General features: G+C 39.4%; 1 protein-coding gene across 4 annotated transcripts in view; it reads left to right on the top strand.

Annotated features, from left to right (window-relative positions):
• Positions 1–18520, top strand: part of SRGAP1 (SLIT-ROBO Rho GTPase activating protein 1) — a 313186-nt gene that overhangs the window by 170176 nt on the left and 124490 nt on the right. For all 4 annotated transcript variants that reach the window (XM_010841593.1, XM_010841590.1, XM_010841592.1 and 1 more), the window contains exon 4: positions 16294–16356. In XM_010841593.1, coding sequence (XP_010839895.1) covers positions 16294–16356 — 63 coding nt within the window. The remainder of the gene's footprint in view (positions 1–16293; positions 16357–18520) is intronic.

Genomic DNA, 18520 nt, shown 5'->3' with positions numbered 1-18520 from the left:
TGCAGAGGAAGCAGTCTTAACCACTGGATTGCCAGGGAAGTCCCCGTTAAAGACTTTTAACTAGAACATTAAGCAGATGTTATGTGTCTCTCTCCTTGGAAAGTGACATAATCTTAAAAAACCCGAGGTCAGATAAACTGTACATTTTGTCTATAGTAGTTGAACCCATAATTGCATTGAGAATAATTTTCAAAAAGCACTTGAAACTTATTTATGGTAAAAAAAAAAAAAAAGAAGAAGAAGAAATCTAGAAGTGTATAGAACAAAATTATTTTAAATGGGTATCTCTAAGTTACTTTTATTTTCTTCTGTTTGCTTGCCCATAATTTCTGATTTTTGTACAATAAACATGTTGTATAAGGCCCAAAGAAAACAAACATTTATTGTAAACTAAAGCCTTAAAGAAACTTGGCCCCAAGTACACCAGTGTTTACCACAGAAGAATGGGGAGCAATATCCAGTAACTAATTCAGACCTGATGCTATTTGTTAATGGAGAATTAGCCTATTCTCTAGGTACACATGAAAACTGTGCTTTGGCTATACAGCGTTAGGATGCTTAAAATGAAAAGACATGAAATCAGGGACTGACCGAGCAAGATCGCAGCATGCCCCAGGCCTGCAGCCTCCTTACCTCGCAAGATCTCTTTGCCATGACTAATGAAATGTATAAACAGGAAAGAGTGGCACAATCCTTTTACCTTCAAGCAGATCCCATTACTCTGCTCACTCTATGGACTCACACCTAACTCTAAATAGAAGGCTGTACCCCCACTTCCCTTCCCTAACTGTATTTTTCTCTCTGGCACTTACCCCTTTTTGACATGTTACGTATTTGCTTATTGTTTATTCACTTTCTGTCTCACCTCGATTTAAATGTAAGTTTCTGAGAGGAAGGAACCTTGTATTTTTCACTGAAACAGTGACTAGCACATAGTAGTTACTCTGTAAATATTTATTGAATGACTAAATAATCAACACTTAACATCTGTATTAGAAGCCAGAGATGAGTGTCATCCACATAACAGAAATTTCAAGGCATTTCAGCAAGACCCCATATTGATGGGGCTGTATTTGCGTAACACTATCACATGCTGTCTACTTCCTAAGAGAATTAGAGGAGAAATGAGTCATGACAAGTTCGTGACATGATGGAATAGCTAAACCTCCAGCTTTCTGAGCTGCAGACTGAAAGGGGGTGGCAAAAGAACCAAAAAGTCCTAGGGTGTAGATTTAAAAAGCTATCTCATAAAGTTCTTTATGAACTCCTGTGCTTGCTCTGACTTGCACATGCTCGGGTCTGATCTTCAGCAGTATACCTCCCAAAGACTTTGGGAGCTGAACTAGGGGATAGACTGCTGCCTGGACTCCAGACTCGCCACTGGAAGCTGCATGCACAGGTCAGATCCAAATAGTGCTACAAAGGTATTAGAACAGATACTGAAACAAACCACTATCCTGAATTCAACTAGGTTGATTTCCTGATAAGACAAAAATATTAACATTCTACATGTGGTTTAAATAAGACCGAGTCTCATAACATAATATTCAAAATATCCAGAGTACAATCCAAATTACTCAGCATACAGAGAACCAGGAAAACCCCAACTGGCAGGGGAAAAGACAATAAATGATACAAATGGTGGAATTATCTAACAAAGACTTTTAGAGCAACCATGATAAAAATGTTCCAAAAAGTGAGAGCAAATACTGTTGAGATGAATGGAAAGATAACGTCTCAGCAGAAAAAAAAATATTAACAGAAATAACCAAATTGAAATTTTAGAATTGAAAAATATAGTTGTTCAGTCACTAAATCATTTCCAACTCTTTGCAAACCCATGGACTGCAACACGCCAGGCTTCCCTGTCCTTCACTGTCTCTCAGGGTTTGCTCAAACTCATCTCCATTGATTTGGTGATGCCATCCAACCATCTCATTCTCTGTCACCTTTTCTTGTCCAGCTCTCAATGTTTCCCAGCATCAGGGTGTTTTCCAATGAGTCGGCTCTTTGCATCAAGTGGCCAGAGTATTGGAGCTTTAGCTTCAGCGTCAGTCCTTCCAGTGAATATTCAGGGTTGATTTCCTTTAGGATTGACTCATTTTGATCTCCTTGCTGTAATCAAAACTAAAAACTCACTACATGGGTTTCAATAGAAGAATAAGGATAACAGACAGATTAGTTTCTGTTCATCTTGAAGGTAGGTTAGTAGAAACTATCTAATTTGAACAACAGAGAGAAAAAAAGATTGGGAAAAAAATAATCGGTGCCTCTGGGAGCTTTGGGACAACACCAAGAGGTCTGATAATTCATTTTAGCAGAGTCTCCGAAGAAGAGGAGAAAAAGAGTAGGTAGAAAAAATATTTCAAAAAATAATTGCAGGAAAGCTTCTCAAATTTGGCAAATGAGATAAACCTACCCATTCAAGAAGCCAGCAAAACCCAAGCTAGCGGAATCCAAAGAAGTCCATACCTGCATACATCATAATCAAGAAAAAGCTAACCAAAAAAAATATTGAAAGCAATTGGAGAAAAATGACATATTACTGATGGAAGAACAATTGGATGACCGTGGGTTTCTCTACCTGCTAAATGCCAGTAGCACCTTATTGGTTGTGACAACTAAAAATACCTTCAGAGGTTACCACATGTCCCCTGGGGGAGAAGTCAAGAACCATTAATCCAACTTGAGTTTTCCATTTTTCCAAACATTGTTTAAAAGAAATTTTCCAGTTTGGTTTGCTTTTCAGTTACCTGATTTATAACTCTTGATTAAATTAGCAAATATGAGTAGGGTAAAGACTCTCAATCTCTTATCTCCTATCAAGAGACTTTTGAAAAAAGAATAAATATATGTATAATAGTAATGCATACTATACACACACACACACACACACACACACACACACACACACACACACATACATATTCAGTTCCAGTTTATTTGTTATTACTGTACTTTAGTCACTAAGTTGTGTCCAACTCTTTTGTGAGCCCATAGACTGTAGTCCGCCAGGCTCCTCTGTCCATGGAATTTCCCAGGCAAGAACACTGGAGTGGGTTGCCATTTCCTTCTCCAAGGGATCTTCCCAACTCAGGGATCGAACCCAGAATATGCAGTTACAAAGAGATATTGAATGTGGCTGACAGATTGATTTCAGTACCTTTTAAATCTCATAGGGGAAAAAAAAGCTTTTCTCATTATTAGAGAAGCAATTACATAGAAATAAGCAGAAATTTTACCAACAAAATACTTTTTCAGATCAACCTAGAAACTTAAAAAGTAAAACAACATTTGACACTGGATATGTGAACTATATAAATTGAGAAAATCCCATAATATTCAGTAATTGATAGTGAATAAATACAAGCATCACTGTCACTTTTTAAACTTTGGTAGTGTCCAGTGGAACACAGAACCATAATTGTCTAATGCATTGACTTGAATAAACATTCCCATTAAAATTTCATTTCTTGGGCTTCTCTGATAGCTCAGTTGATAAAGAATACACCTGCAATGCAGAAGATGCCAGTTCAGTTCCCAAGTCGGGAAGATCCCCTGGAGAAGGGATAGGCTACCCATTCCAGTATTCTTGAGCTTCCCCTGTGGCCCAGCTGGTAAAGAATCCACCAGCAATGCAGGAAACCTGGGTTCGATCCCTGGGTTGGGAAGATCCCCTGGAGAAGGAATAGGCTGCCCACTTCAGTATCCTGGCCTAGAGAATTCCATGGACTACAGTTGTCATTGTAGGCCACCTCTTTTTGGCTTGAACCTAAAGCTCGTATCAGTTACACAGCTGGCTGGGATTAGGAGTGTAGCCTGTAACGTGGCAAAGCGTACATAGTGGAGTAGCACCTATCTGAGCTCTAGAAATGGCTGATGGGGGTGAAGGCTGCAGGCGTGCAAAAATTTTGATTCCCAGTGTGAGCAGTTGGTATGTTGTTGTCATCTACGCAACTAGAGGGGTTTCCCCACTTGCTCAGCAGTGAAGAATCTGCCTGCAATGCAGGAGCCGCAGGAGAGGCAGGTTCGATCCCTGAGTCAGGAAGATCCCCTGGAGGAGGACATGGCAACCCACTCCAGTATTCTTGCCTGAAGAATCCTGTGGACTGAAAGAGCCTGGCAGGCTACAGTCCATAGGGTCGCAATGAGGCAGACACAAATGAAGCAACTGAGCACACACACACATCTAAGCAACGAAGGAAGCAAAGAGAGATTTTGCATCAGGGTGTGACATCATCAGTTTTGTTTTTGGAGAGCAGTGTAAGGAATATATTGGAATGAGAAAAAAAAAAAAACAGTCTTGGGGAAACTAGTTAGCGAGCTGGTGCATGAGTAATGTGGGTGATGGTTTTTGCTCTGTCATAAGTTATGGCCAGAGAGTATTTCCATACTTACAATATTGTCTTCTAAAAGTTCTCATTCATGTAGATCCAGAATGAATCAAATGGCTTTTTGTTGTTATTTTATGAAAGGTCTGATGGAAATTTAAAACCAGGACATTGTTTTTCAGTCCATCCTAATCAGATTTAAAAGCTTCTACTCCTTTATCTGATGGCTCTTTAGCCTGTTAGAGGGGAAAAAAAAATCTAACCATAATTCCAAGATTCTTAGGCTTACGTTAACTATGCAAATGTGGGTTTGGACCATCTCTACAAAACAGCGTGATTGCAAGCAATGCAGGTCACTGAGAGGTGTTATGTTGTCTCCTAGTCCTCCCAAGATCTTAGCTTACAGCCCTGGAAGTGTTATAAACAAAGTGTCCTCCATACTACTAGCTGCAACACAGTGAACAACTATCGCAGTTGTTGTTCAGTCGCTCAGGCGTGTCTGACTCTTTGCGACCCCATGGACTGCAGCACACCAGGCTTCCCTGTCCTGCACCATCTCCCAGAGTTTGCTCAAACTCATGTCCATTGAGTCGGTGATGCTGTCCAACCATCTTGTCCTCTGTTGTCCCCTCCTTCTCCTGCCCTCAATCTTTCCCAGTGGCAGGGTCTTTTCTAATGCGTTGGCTCCTCACATCAGGTGCCCAAAGTTTTGGAGCTTTAGCATTAGTCCTTCCAATGAATATTCAGGGTTGATTTCCTTTAGGACTGACTTGTTTGACGTCCTTGCTGTTCAAGGGACTCTCAAGAGTCTTCTCCAGCACCACAATTCAAAAGCATCAATTCTTCGTACTCAGCCTTCTTTATGGTCCAATACTAACATCCACACATGACTGCTGGAAAAACCATAGCTTTAACTAGATGGACCTTTGTCAACAAAGTAGTGCCTCTGTTTCTTATTATGCTGTCTAGGTTGGTCATAGGTTTTCTTCCAAGGAGCAAGCATCTTTTAATTTCATGGCTGCAGTCACCATCTGCAGTGATTTTGGAGCCCAAAAAAATAAAGTCTGCCACTGTTTCCACTGGTTCCCATCTATTTGCCATGAAGTGATGGGACTGGATGCCATGATCTTCGTTTTCTGAATGTTGAGTTTTAAGCCAGCTTTTTCACTCTGATCTTTCACTTTCATCAAGTGAGTTCCTCTTCACTTTCTGCCATAAGGGTAGTATCATCTGCATATCTGAGGTTATTGATATTTCTCCCAGCAGTCTTAATTCCAGCTTGTGCTTCATCCAGTCCAGCATTTCTCATGATGTACTCTCCATATAAATTAAATAAGCTGGGTGACAATATACAGCCTTGACATAACTCCTTTCCTGATTTGCAACCAGTCTGTTGTTCAATCTCGCATTCTAACTGTTGCTTATTGGCCTGCATACAGATTTCTAGGGAGCAGGTCAGGTGGTCTGGTATTCCCATCTGTTGAAGAATTTTCTAGTTTATTGTGATTCACACAGTCAAAAGCTTTAGCATAGTCAATAAAGCTGTGGTAGATGTCTTTCTGGAACTCTCTTGCTTTTTTGATGATGTTGGCAATTTGATCTCTGGTTCCTCTACCTTTTCTAAATCCAGCTTGAACATCTGAAAGTTCAGGGTTCACAAACTGTTGAAGCCGGGCTTAGGGAATTTTAAGCATTACTTTCCTAGCATGTGAGATGACTGCAGTTGTATGGTAGTTTGAGCATTCTTTGGCATTGCCTTTCTTTGGGATCGGAATGAAAACTGACCTTTTCCAATCCTGTGGCCACTGCTGAGTTTTCCAAATTTGCTGGCATATTGAGTGCAGCACTTTCACAGCATCATCTTTTAGGATTTGAAATAGCTCAACTGGAATTCCATCACCTCCACTAGATTTGTTTGTAGTGATGCTTCCTAAGGCCCACTTGACATTGCATTCCAGGATGTCTGGCTCTAGGTGAGTGATCATACCATGGTGTTTATCTGGGTCATGAAATTCTCTTTTGTATAGTTCTTCTGTGTATTCTTGCCACCTCTTCTTAATATCTTCTGCTTCTGTTAGGTCCGTACCATTTCTGCCCTTTATTGAGCCCATCTTTGCAGGAAAAGTTCCCTTGGTATCTCAGATTTTCTTGAAGAGATCTCTAGTCTTTCCCATTCTATTGTTTTCATCTATTTTTCTGCACTGATCACTGAGGAAGGCTTTCTTATCTCTCTTTACTATTCTTTGCAATTCTGCATTCAAATGGGTGTATCTTTCTTTTTCTTCTCTGCCTTTTGCTTCTCTTTTCTCAGCTATTTGTAAGGCCTCCTCAGACAACCATTTAGCTTTTTTGCATTTCTTTTCTATGGGAATGGTCTTGATCCCTGTCTCCTGTACAATGTCATGAACCTCCATCCATAGTTCTTCAGGCACTCTGTCTGGCAGATCTAGTCCCTTAAATCTATTTCTCACTTCCACTGTATAATCATAAGGAATTTGATTTAGGTCATTCCTGAACGGTCTAGTGGTTTTCACTACTTTCTTCAATTTAAGTCTGAATTTAGCAATAAGGAGTTCATGGTCTGAGCCACAGTCAGCTCCCGGTCTTGTTTTTGCTGCCTGTATAGAGCTTCTCCTTCTTTGGCTGCAAAGAATATAATCAGTCTGATTTCAGTGTTGACCATCTGGTGATGTCCATGTGTAGTCTTCTCTTGTGTTGTTGGAAGAGGGTGTTTGCTATTCCCAGTGCGTTCTCTTGGCAAAACTGTATTAGCCTTTGCCCTGCTTCATTCTATACTCCTAGACCAAATTTGCCTGTTACTCCAGTTTTTCTTGACTTCCTACTTTGGCATTCTAGTTCCCTATAATGAAAAGGACATCTTTTTTGGGTGTTCTAGAAGGTCTTGTAGATCTTCATAGAACCATTCAACTTCTGCTTCTTCATCATTACTTTTCAGGGCATAGACTTGGATTACTGTGATATTGAATGGTTTGCCTTGGAAACAAACAGAAATCATTCTGTCATTTTTGAGATTGCACCCAAGTACTGCATTTTGGACTCTCTTGTTGACCATGACGGCTACTCCATTTCTTCTAAGGAATTCTTGCCCACAGAAGCAGATATAATGGTCATCTGAGTTAAATTCACCCATTCCAGTCCATCTTAGTTCACTGATTCCTAAATGTCAGTGTTCACTCTTGCCATCTCCTGTTTGACCACTTCCAATTTACGTTGAATCATGGGCCTAACATTCCAGGTTCCTATACAATATTGCTCTTTACAGCATCAGACTTTACTTCCATCACCTGTCACATTCACAGTGGGGTGTTGTTTTTGCTTTGGCTCCATCTCTTCGTTCTTTCTGGAGTTACTTCTCCACATACCTCCAGTTATTGGGCACCTACCGACCTGGGGAGTTCATCTTTCAGTGTCCTATCTTTTTGCCTTTTCATACTGTTCATGGAATTCTCAAGGGAAGAATACTGAAGTGGTTTGCCATTCCCTTCTCCATTGGACCACTTTTTGTCAGAACTCTCCACCATGACCCAGCCATCGTGGGTGGCCCTACACAGCATGGCTCATAGTTTCATTGAGTTGGACAAGGCTGTGGTCCATGTGTTCAGACTGGTTAGTTTTCTGTGATTGTGGTTTTCAGTCTCTCTGCCCTCTGATGGAGAAGGACAAGAGGCTTATGGAATAATAAAACTGAACTATTATGTTTTTGTAAGGTTCAGCATATTTAAAAGTGGCCTGGAAATATGTCCCTGATTTTTTTTAGTTAATTATTACAGTCTCGACCGGAGTTCATGACACATTCTAATTTTAGTTAGGTTGGCTTATTTACATCAGCTCTTGAGAGTTTGTGCTTGAATGTCTCTTCATTTAGTGACACTAAAGTGCTGTTTCCAGTGTATCACCATTTTGAGTGGAGAAATATTTCTAGCATGAAACATTGTGTTTCTTGAAGAGTTAAAGTAATACAAGCTGAACATGAAAATAGTTATTTCATTTACCTTATTCCCTGTAGGATTTAAAATTTCAGTCTTGACTTACTGCTTAATCTGTTCAAGTACTCTTTGTACCTGCACAGTTATGAGTGACACTGTGTACCTGACTTTGCACCTTTGCCTGCTCACAGGCAATGCCTCATTGGCCAGCAATTACATCAGTAAACATTCTAGGAGATACCCCAGATAGTTCCTATAAGGTGAAGTTTTGTCTTATTTCAAAATTAAGCTGTGGTTCCCCTATAACTGGGCTTCCCTGGTGGCACAGATGGTAAAGAATCTGCCTGCAATGCAGAAAACCTGGGTTTGATCCCTGAGTTGGGAAGATCCCCAGAGAAGGGAATGGTAACCCATTCCACTATTCTTTCCTGGACAATTCTATGGACAGAGGAGCCTGGTGGGTTACAGTCCATGGGATCACAAAGAGTCGGACACAACTGAGCAACTCACCCTTTCCCCTATATCTACTATTGCTTTTCCTAGTTTTCCCACATTTTCTAGTGACATGGAATTTTATCTAAAAGAATGTTTATTATTTTTCTTCTTGGAAATGAAGTAGATCGTGAGGCTGATTCCATGTAGTGATATTTAGTTGTCACTTTAACAAGTACAAAATGATGTCCCTTGACAAATAAGAAGGAAATGTGCAGAAATGCTATTAATATGATCCCGAAGTTTGCTTCAGGCCATTAAGCCCAACCCAGCTTTTTCCATTAGGCATTTGGGAGGATGCTATTGCTGCTGTCTTTAGAGTTTACAAGAATTAAGAGATCCTATTATTATAAGAGCACATGAACACGAGCTTTTGGAAATGTAAAAGCACGCACACTGTGGAAGTACGGCCTGACCCTTTTAACCAGAGTTCACATCCAAAACTCAACCAAGCGTAAGACACTAAAATCATATGCAGCCCTCTTATTAAATATTTAATCTGATTTTTCTCTTTCTCTCTCAGCCTATCTCTGACTCAGCATAAGGTTAGGATTTCTTGACTGGTCATCACAATAGATTTACTTTATAAAATAACTCCATGAGAGGCCAGAGGCCCTCTGAATTGGTCATTTAATACAACCATGTGGATTACTTGATTGATTGCTCAATGTACTTAATTATTGTTGTTTTAATTATGCTCTTTCTTCTGCCCTCCTTTCTCTCCTTTCCGGGAGGTTCCAGGGAAAAAGCCTGCAGTTCTAGGAATAGTGATCTGGCCAGGATCCACCCAGCATAGCACTTATCACAGGGCTCCATACAGGAAGCCTTGGGCCCATCTACCTCCTCCATGAGACTATGAACTCTGGAGGGCAGAAGCCATACTTACTCAGCTCTGGGTCCCGTTCATTCATCCAAAGTTTATCAAGTACCTAGTGTGCCAGGCACCAGAGCAGTCCCTAGGAATCCCTGCTTTCAAAAAAAAAAAAACCTCTGTTTATGAAGAAAAATAGAAACATGATGAGTGTAATAATAATAGGCGGCATCAGTTTAATGCTTACTGAATGCTGGGTTTTGTGTCAGGTGTTTAATATGGACCATCGCGGGGACATCCCTGGCAGTCCAGTGGTGGAGACTTTACCTTTCAGCTCAGGGGGTACAGGTTCAATCCCTGGTTGGAGAGCTAAGATCCCACATGCTTCTTGGCCAAAAAACCAAAGCATGGAAGCGATATTGTAACAAATAAAGACTTTAAAATAGTCCATATCAAAAAAACTTTAATAAAATGAGAACCATCTGAATAAAACCCCATGATGTAGAGACTATTGGCATCTCTGTTTTGCCATTGAGGAAACTCAAAAAATTAATTTATGCCTAGACAAGAGTTTGAAAACAGGTGTTCAGTTTTATAGTTTGAACATTTAACCACTAAATCATACAGCACATCAGTACAGTTCAGTCGCTCAGTTGTGTCCGACTCTTTGCGACCCCATGAATCGCAGCACGCCAGGCCTCCCTGTCCATCACCAACTCCCAGAGTTCACTCGGACTCACGTCCATCGAGTTAGTGATGCCATCCAGCCATCTCATCCTCTGTCGGCCCCTTCTCCTCTTGCCCCCAATCCCTCCCAGCATCACAGTCTTTTCCAATGAGTCAACTCTTTGCATGAGGTGGCCAAAGTACTGGAGTTTCAGCTTTAGCATCATTCCTTCCAAAGAACACCCAGGGCTAATCTTCAGAATGGACTGGTTGGATCTCCTTGCAGTCCAAGGGACTCTCAAGAGTCTTCTCCAACACCACAGTTCAAAAGCATCAATTCTTCGGCGCTCAGCTTTCTTCACAGTCCAACTCTCACATCCATACATGACCGCTGGAAAAACCATAGCCTTGACTAGACGGACCTTTGTTGGCAAAGTAATGTCTCTGCTTTTGAATATGCTATCTAGGTTGGTCATGATTTTCCTTCCAAGGAGGAAGCGTCTTTTAATTTCATGGCTGCAGTCTCCATCTGCAGTGATTTTGGAGCCAAGAAAAATAAAGTTTGACACTGTTTGCACTGTTTACCCATCTATTGATGACAAATGAATGTATTATAAAGTCATAGAGAAGGGAGGGTCTAGTTTCTTTATTTGAAGGACGTGGTAAAGTACAGTAAGTCTTCACAGAGTAGTCACATGTAAGACTGTAGCAGGCCAGAGAAGGAAGGGGAGGTCAGGCACGGGGGGCAGCGTGGGAAAAGCAGAGATGTGAATGTAGGACCTGGGAATGAGCAGTTCATGAACAGTTTGAAGGATGTGGTTTGAGATTTGTGGAAGGAAAGGTAGACTGATTTGACAGAGGAGGTTATGAGTGATTTAAGAAATTGGAACTCCATCCTGAAAATATTATAACAAGCATTTGATGGGTTTTAATCAGAGGAAGGACATAGTTAGATCTTTATCTTAAAAAGAAATTCTAATGACATACAGAAAAACACATCAATCAGAATAGATGGGATTGGTGGCTTCTCTTTCAAAAGAGACGATTCAAGTCTTGGATAAACCCCAGATTCTGACATGAGTGACCCTATTGTCCTGAAGCATTATAAGTTCATTATAACCCTTTTAGAAAGTACTCTTCTGATATGAATCAAGGGTCTTAATTTCACGTCTGGGAATTCATATCAAAGAAACAACATAAAATGCAAGAATGCCTTCAGAACAGCTTTCATGATAGTTCAGAGTGCGTAAAATATATTGGTGAAGTTAAATGAATAAGTAAGGAATTGGATAGTGGAAAATAGTGGAAATAATGGAAACCATAATAGAAAAATGGTTAACATACCTTCACTGGCTAGTTATAAATCAAAAGTAATGTTCAGAAAATTATATAAGCACATAGAAAAGTGTTTGATAACTGAAAAAAAGCAGAGTAAAATAGATACTTTATTACTATAGAATGATTACAACTGAGACCTATGTGTAGATAAACAAACTTGAAGGAAATATACTGATCAAATTATAATGGTGGTAAAAGTGAAAATCACTCTGTCATGTCTTTGCGACCCCATGGACTGAAGCCCACCAGGCTTTTCTATCCATGGGATTCTCCAGGCAAGCATGCTGGAGTGGGTTGCCATTCCCTTTTCCAGGGGATCTTCCCAGCTCAGGGATCAAACCCAGGTGTCCTGCAGGCAGATTCTTTCCCATCTGAGCCATTTTATCCTTTTGTTCTCTACTTTTCCAATGTTCTTCAATATACTTAATTTGTTTTCATAACGGAAAAAGGTAGACACTTTGGGACTGTACCTTTTGGACAAGTTTGAGTGACAATAAATAGGAAACAATTAAAAATTGACTTAGTATTCAAGTCAGGGTTTAGACATTGTAGACATTAAATAAATGTCAACTGAATGGAAGCTCTAATCAGTTTTCCGTCCCCTTTGGTTAGAATCTTAGAATCCTATTGCAATGCATTAGAAGTTTTACCATCATCTGAACTTATGTAGGCCCACAGAATGGGGGAGAAACTCTGCTTTTCCAACTTCATACTTGAAGCAGTTGGAGAGAACTCACCTTCCCTGTGCAAAAGTAATCACTCAGTCTCAAATAACATAGAAAAAACTTTGTTTCACACATATAGCGTTTCATAAAGTTATTTTTTCCTCTTGTACAAAGGGAACGTTGATTGCTTTCCTGAATACTCATATCATTTTTCTTACCTAGCAGCTCTTGGTCAAGGGTCTGTTCTCTTGGTTTTCAAATTTTTAATGAAAGAGAATCCAGAGGTGTACTTAACCTATTGAATTTTGATGGACTCTGATAATCCAGATGCTTTCTAATTAAAGGACTTCAGTGCATTAGTTGAGTAGGTCAGCATACTGTGTGCCGCAGCAAATGTGTTTTGGTTTAAGATTTTTTGGGGTCCAGAGTCATATTTAGAAGAAACGCTCCCTTTTCTCTGTTACTGTAATAAATTGAATAGCATTTAAAGTTGAGGGAGGGGACAACATGAAGCGATCTTTTGTTGTGTCATGAGAGAAGAGAATGGCAACCCACTCCAGTATCCTTGCTTGGAATATTCCATGGACAGAGGAGCCTGGCGGGCTACAGTCCGTGAGTTCACAGAGTTGGACACAACTGAGTGACTTTCACTTTTTTACATGCCGTAAGAACAGTGACCAAGCCCCCAGCACTCAGACTCAGTCTTGATATTGTCCAGCCAAATGTCTGTGAACAAAAGGGTGTGCAAATTCATGTTTCACTCTTTAGTCACATGGTCTAGGGTTTCACACACAGCAAAATTCTTTAAGCATCTGTGCAAGCAACCATCTCCCTACCATCTCTGGTGGTGGGGAGAAAATGGTTAATTTCGAGGTTACTAGTTATATCATGGGGGCTTTAAATTGTCATTCAAAGCAAACAAGTAGGTGGAAACTTTGGTGATGTGATGTGTTGTAATCAGGGGGGTATTCCTACCTGAAAATAATTTCCCACCAACTTTTCACAAAATTTAAAGTTCACACTGGAGCCTGGCCCTTTGAGGGCCTCTTTCATGAGTCGTATATATCTTACTGCATTGGCTTATCCATTTCTTAGTGGATGTTTGATTAATTCATCTGATACCAGTAGTAATAGGACCCCCATGAAAATGAAACATAGGTAAGTTCAGTGAACACGTATGGCAAGGGTAAGAAAGGTTCAGGGGCTAGAGCACAGTGCTTGAGGTCCTTCTGAATCAGGGTCACTTAGATGGATCTAAAGGCCAGGCCAGGGGGTGGGCTGGGGGAGGGGGACATCAAATTCATTTCAGCCAGGATCTGCCAAGCACTTTCTACGTGAAAGTCAATGGAATAAGTATCCACAGAGACCAAAAGAAGGAAAAATACAGCGTGGCCTTTTCCCTCAAGGGAGTTAGCATTACAGTGTTTAGGAAAGAATTAAATAATTAAACATTTATGGGATGTTTACTATGTGATAGGTACCGTTCTGAGTGCAATGTCTGTCATTGGACTGATGCTGTGATCAAGCCTATGACATAGGTACAAGGACTGCATTCCTTTAATAGGTTTGGAAACTGAGGCACAAGGGGATTCAAAGCCTTTCAGCTTTTGATCCCAGCATTGACTCCAGTCCTTGCTTTTAAGCATTATTCTATACTGCCTCCCAGATAAAAAATTTTTTTTTTAATTTCAGGGCCTCTGAGCAAAGGTAAACAAGGAAAAATGTGACAGTATGTATGTAATGCCAAATTTCTTCTACCTTGTTACCTGAAATCTTGTAAAATATGAGATATGCAAAGAATCTTTTTGCTGTTCCAAAGATACTTGACTTGAATACTTGGATACTTGACTTCTGATCCTAAATTTTCTTGGCTTAGGATTAATTGGACCTAAGGGATTTTTTTCTGTTATTGTTCTAAAGCCTTAGCCAAGAAATATTTTCTTTTCAGACTTGCTACCTGAAATGTAGGCAGTCAAGCAGAGTTACTTGGTGGCCTTTGATCCCATTCGAGAGTTCTCAATTGGCAGCTCAGATCCTTAAATGAAATATGATATTAAAATAACACCAAACTGAGGTCCTAGGAGATTGCAGTGTAACGTATACAGTCAGAATAGCCAGGATTTAAGGCAAATAGAATGAGTTTCAGTTGGCTTCATTTGCTCAGTTTGTGCCTTTCCTTTCACTCTTCAGTGATTCCTAACCCACCTCTTCACATAGCAGGAGCACAGCAAAACACAAACTCTCTTAACTCCAGTGTAGAGATTTTTAAACTCTCAGAGTCTGATAAACAGCATCCTTATCACTCCAGGAAAACTCGAGACAAATGCTGCTACTGAATTGGAATTTCTCGAAGTGTAACCTCTGCTCTCACCTTCCCACAGTATTTTATGTTCGCGAATTTTTGCTTCATCTTATTTGGCCTTTCTTAAGGGAGGCCTATCCCAATGACCATGTGTTTACAGATGGGCTGTTTCATCTAGGTCCTATTACTTTATTAAGGGTGGTCTGCAGGTCCTTGTTTTCTGCCTTCTTAGGAGTGACCAGCCTTCAGCAAAGGTAGTAACCACTTCAGCAGTTACACAAACAGTATTTCAACGTACAGATTCTTTTAGCAAGTGTTGATGGGAAGCTTTCTGTGTGCTGAAGCAGAACCTGGCCTAGGGTCTCCTTAAATTCCATACCCTGATCACCTCACTTGCCTCACCTAGTTCTGGCCTTGAGCCCACGCACTGTACAGGACCCCAGGATCACAGAACTGCTAAAGATACAGCCTTTTATCATATCCGGCAGTCTGTTGGAGACACATCAGTCAACCATGGATATTGTTGTTATTATCTCAAACCGTAGATTAAACCATGCTATACATTTTTTTTTTTTCATTCTCTGTAGCTGACTAAAGGAGCTCAAAACAAGAAAAGTAATTTGGATATATGATTTCCTTTAAAGTAGCTTACAGATTTTCCTGGGGAAAAAAAAAAAAATCAAAATACTTCTCTGTGAAACCCTCGGAATTAAGCCAGGGAAAAATATCTTTAATGCTGTCATTGACCAACTGAGTGAAAGAGTGAAACTCTCTTTTTTGTCTTAATGAAAAGATAACAATAATAAATGCAGAGGCAAAACATATGTGGATCATAAGTGGCCTTACCAATTCACTACTTTGAAAGTTTTTTCTTAAAATTGTTGTCAGTCAAAGGGAAAGACAGGTATCGTATGCTATCACTTATATGTAGAACCTTTAAAAATGATATAAATGAACTTAATTATGAAACAGAAACAGTCTCACAGACATAGAAAACAAATGTATGCTTACCAAAGGGGAAAGCGGTCAGGAGGGATAAATTAGAAGTTTGGGACTAGCAGACACAAACTACTACATATAAAATAGACAACAAGATCCTGCTGTATAGCACAGGGAAGTATATTCAATATCTTGCAATAAACTGTAATGGAAAAGAATCTGAAAAAGTGTATATTATACATGTGTGTAACTGAATCACTTTGCTATATACCAGAAACTAACACAACATTGTTAATCAACTGTGCTTCAGTTAAAAAAATATTCGTAGTCAGTCAAATATTTATTTTGGAAAGGGAGAGTTAATTTCCTTTTTGGTTTCTGACTTAGCTTTTTAGGATTCACACTGCATAATTCCCTTGTGATGATACTGAGATGGGAGACTAGGAGCTAGAAATCATCTTCTGACTTTTAAGTTCTGCCACTCAACTTCTGAGCAAGCCCGGTGCTTCACCTTACTTACTTTTTCCCTCCTTTCTTGATAAAGTCTGATTTGGATGGTGGAAGAGCCACTCACCCTGTCCACGTGTTTGCTTCTGTCCAACCTACAGTGATCTTGGGTGCATACACTGAGTAGCTAGAACGGGCCATTTAGTCGGAGATATTTATTATATCAGGGCCATGCTGGCCTTCCATTGCGTTACAGACATTCTTCTATTTTCAGTCTGAGCTTCTTAAGATGTAAATCATCAAGAAACAAGTTTCTGTAACATTTTTTAATACTCTGAATTTCTTCTTATTACAGAGCAAAGAGATTGCGTTCCAGCTTCATGAGGATTTGATGAAGGTTCTCAATGAGCTCTATACGGTGAGCGCATAATCTTTCTTTAGGAAAAATCTTTGGTTTAGAATTCTGGTTTGTGGAAATGCTTCTGTTATTAGAACTCATTCCAATTAGAGTGTTGATGAATGCTTGTCTGGTTGCAATGTGGAACCTACTGACATGTGCGCTACGATATTCTTTTTCTGCTGTCTGCCAATTTGAAGAGGCTATATTCAAGTAAATACATATATGCAGTCAGAACACTTCAAGAAATGGGACTACAGTTGTCCCCAAAGGAATGTTTTTAAATGGTTGGATTATATGTGCTCTGTCTGTTTATTCTACCCCAGAATATATGGAGATGGGTAATCTCTTTTTCCTTCTTGGCAATCATTTGCTTTTCTGAATATAAATTTTATTCAAGTTACTGCATATAAGCAGAAGAAATTAAATTATTAAATATTTTTAAAAAATCAATGATTAGTCATATGCCTATGTAAATTTTGTTTTACACTTAGTGATCGTATTATCAAATACAAATTTCTTCTGAAGGAACTTGATGAGTTTTTATAAGAGAACAGCATATTGAGAGTTGAGTAATATTAATGTGTTCTGACTAAAGATATTTGTGTTTTCATTACAAAAGATAATTTGAATTTTCCTTTATAGGCAAATTAAACCTGAGACTTACTATTAAAATGTTTCTTGATTTATTATTTTGTTTGTTCCTAAAAAGCAAGTGTGTAAAATGCAGTTTTATGTTTTTAAATTGCATTTAATGCTCCATTGATACTTGCTAATTAAAAGAACTTGTAGTTTTAAAGTTTAAAAGGAGTGATATTTTTATAAAACTCACATTCCAGTTTTTCTCTGTGTGTGATAAATTTGTTTTTATGCAGCATATTTGCTACACCTGTGCTTTGAATTAAATTTACAGCTTCTAATTGCTGCTGCTTTCTTTAGAAACTTTTAACTTCACATGCAAAAACCATGTTATAAAGTTGTACTCGTATAAATGGGATTTCTTTGGAAGGAATGATGCTAAAGCTGAAACTCCAGTACTTTGGCCACCTCATGTGAAGAGTTGACTCATTGGAAAAGACTCTGATGCTGGGAGGGATTGGGGGCAGGAAGAGAAGGGGACGACAGAGGATGAGATGGCTGGATGGCATCACTGACTCGATGAACATGAGTCTGAGTGAATTCCGGGAGTTGGTGATGGACAGGGAAGCCTGGCGTGCTGCGATTCATGGGGTCGCAAAGAGTCGGATATGACTGAGCAACTGATCTGATCTGAATGAGTTTGAGTTTTTGATGATAAAAGCCATTTATTAATTTCAGATAACCAAAGGTATCAAGCATTTCTAGAAATCCTGGACATAGAATTTAAAAGTTAAATGAGCATTGTACCTCTGAGACTTACGAAGAAGAAATTCTGTCTTCTTGCATTGAACTGTTTTCAGATGAGGGCTTTGTGGTACTTTTCTTGTGGTTTCCTTTGCTTGCTCATTGTTTTACCTAAAAATATAAGTCAGTTTCTAAAACTTTAAAAAATTTACTGGTTGTCATGGCATCATAAACAAGAGCCTGTTGTTTATGGTCTGGAACTAGCAGTGCTAGTCAAAGCAAAAGTGGCAAAGATAAGCTTGACTCTTGAATATTAGAAAAGTCAGTAGAGTGTCATGAAAATGTTACCTCAATGGGGATGTGTCTAGAGAAATTTCTCCTGGATTCAGCCTATCAAGTGCAATTAGACATTTAGGAGACTATAGTTAAATTAAGTAAGTTGATATTTCCTCAGACCTGTCATCAGGATCAGTCTGAAAGCCTAAAGGAGCCAGATTCTAGAAAAGGCCACAAGAGTTTCATTTAAATAACCCTGTCAATCTCTTTAACAAGTGGTGCTGGGAAATCTGGTCAACCACTTGTAAAAGAATGAAACTAGAACACTTTCTAACACCATATACAAAAATAAACTCAAAATGGATTAAAGATCTCAACGTAAGACCAGAAACTATAAAACTCCTAGAGGAGAACATAGGCAAAACACTCTCTGACATACATCACAGCAGGATCCTCTATGACCCACCTCCCAGAATATTGGAAATAAAAGCAAAAATAAACAAATGGGACCTAATTAAACTTAAAAGCTTCTGCACATCAAAGGAAACTATTAGCAAGGTGAAAAGACAGCCTTCAGAATGGGAGA

The sequence above is a fragment of the Bison bison genome, unplaced genomic scaffold (assembly GCF_000754665.1).
Source record: "Bison bison bison isolate TAMUID 2011002044 unplaced genomic scaffold, Bison_UMD1.0 scf7180017864163, whole genome shotgun sequence".
Classification (NCBI taxonomy): domain Eukaryota; kingdom Metazoa; phylum Chordata; class Mammalia; order Artiodactyla; family Bovidae; genus Bison; species Bison bison.
Note: the sequence above shows the minus strand (reverse complement) of the source record. Positions and strands in the feature narration are given on the sequence as shown.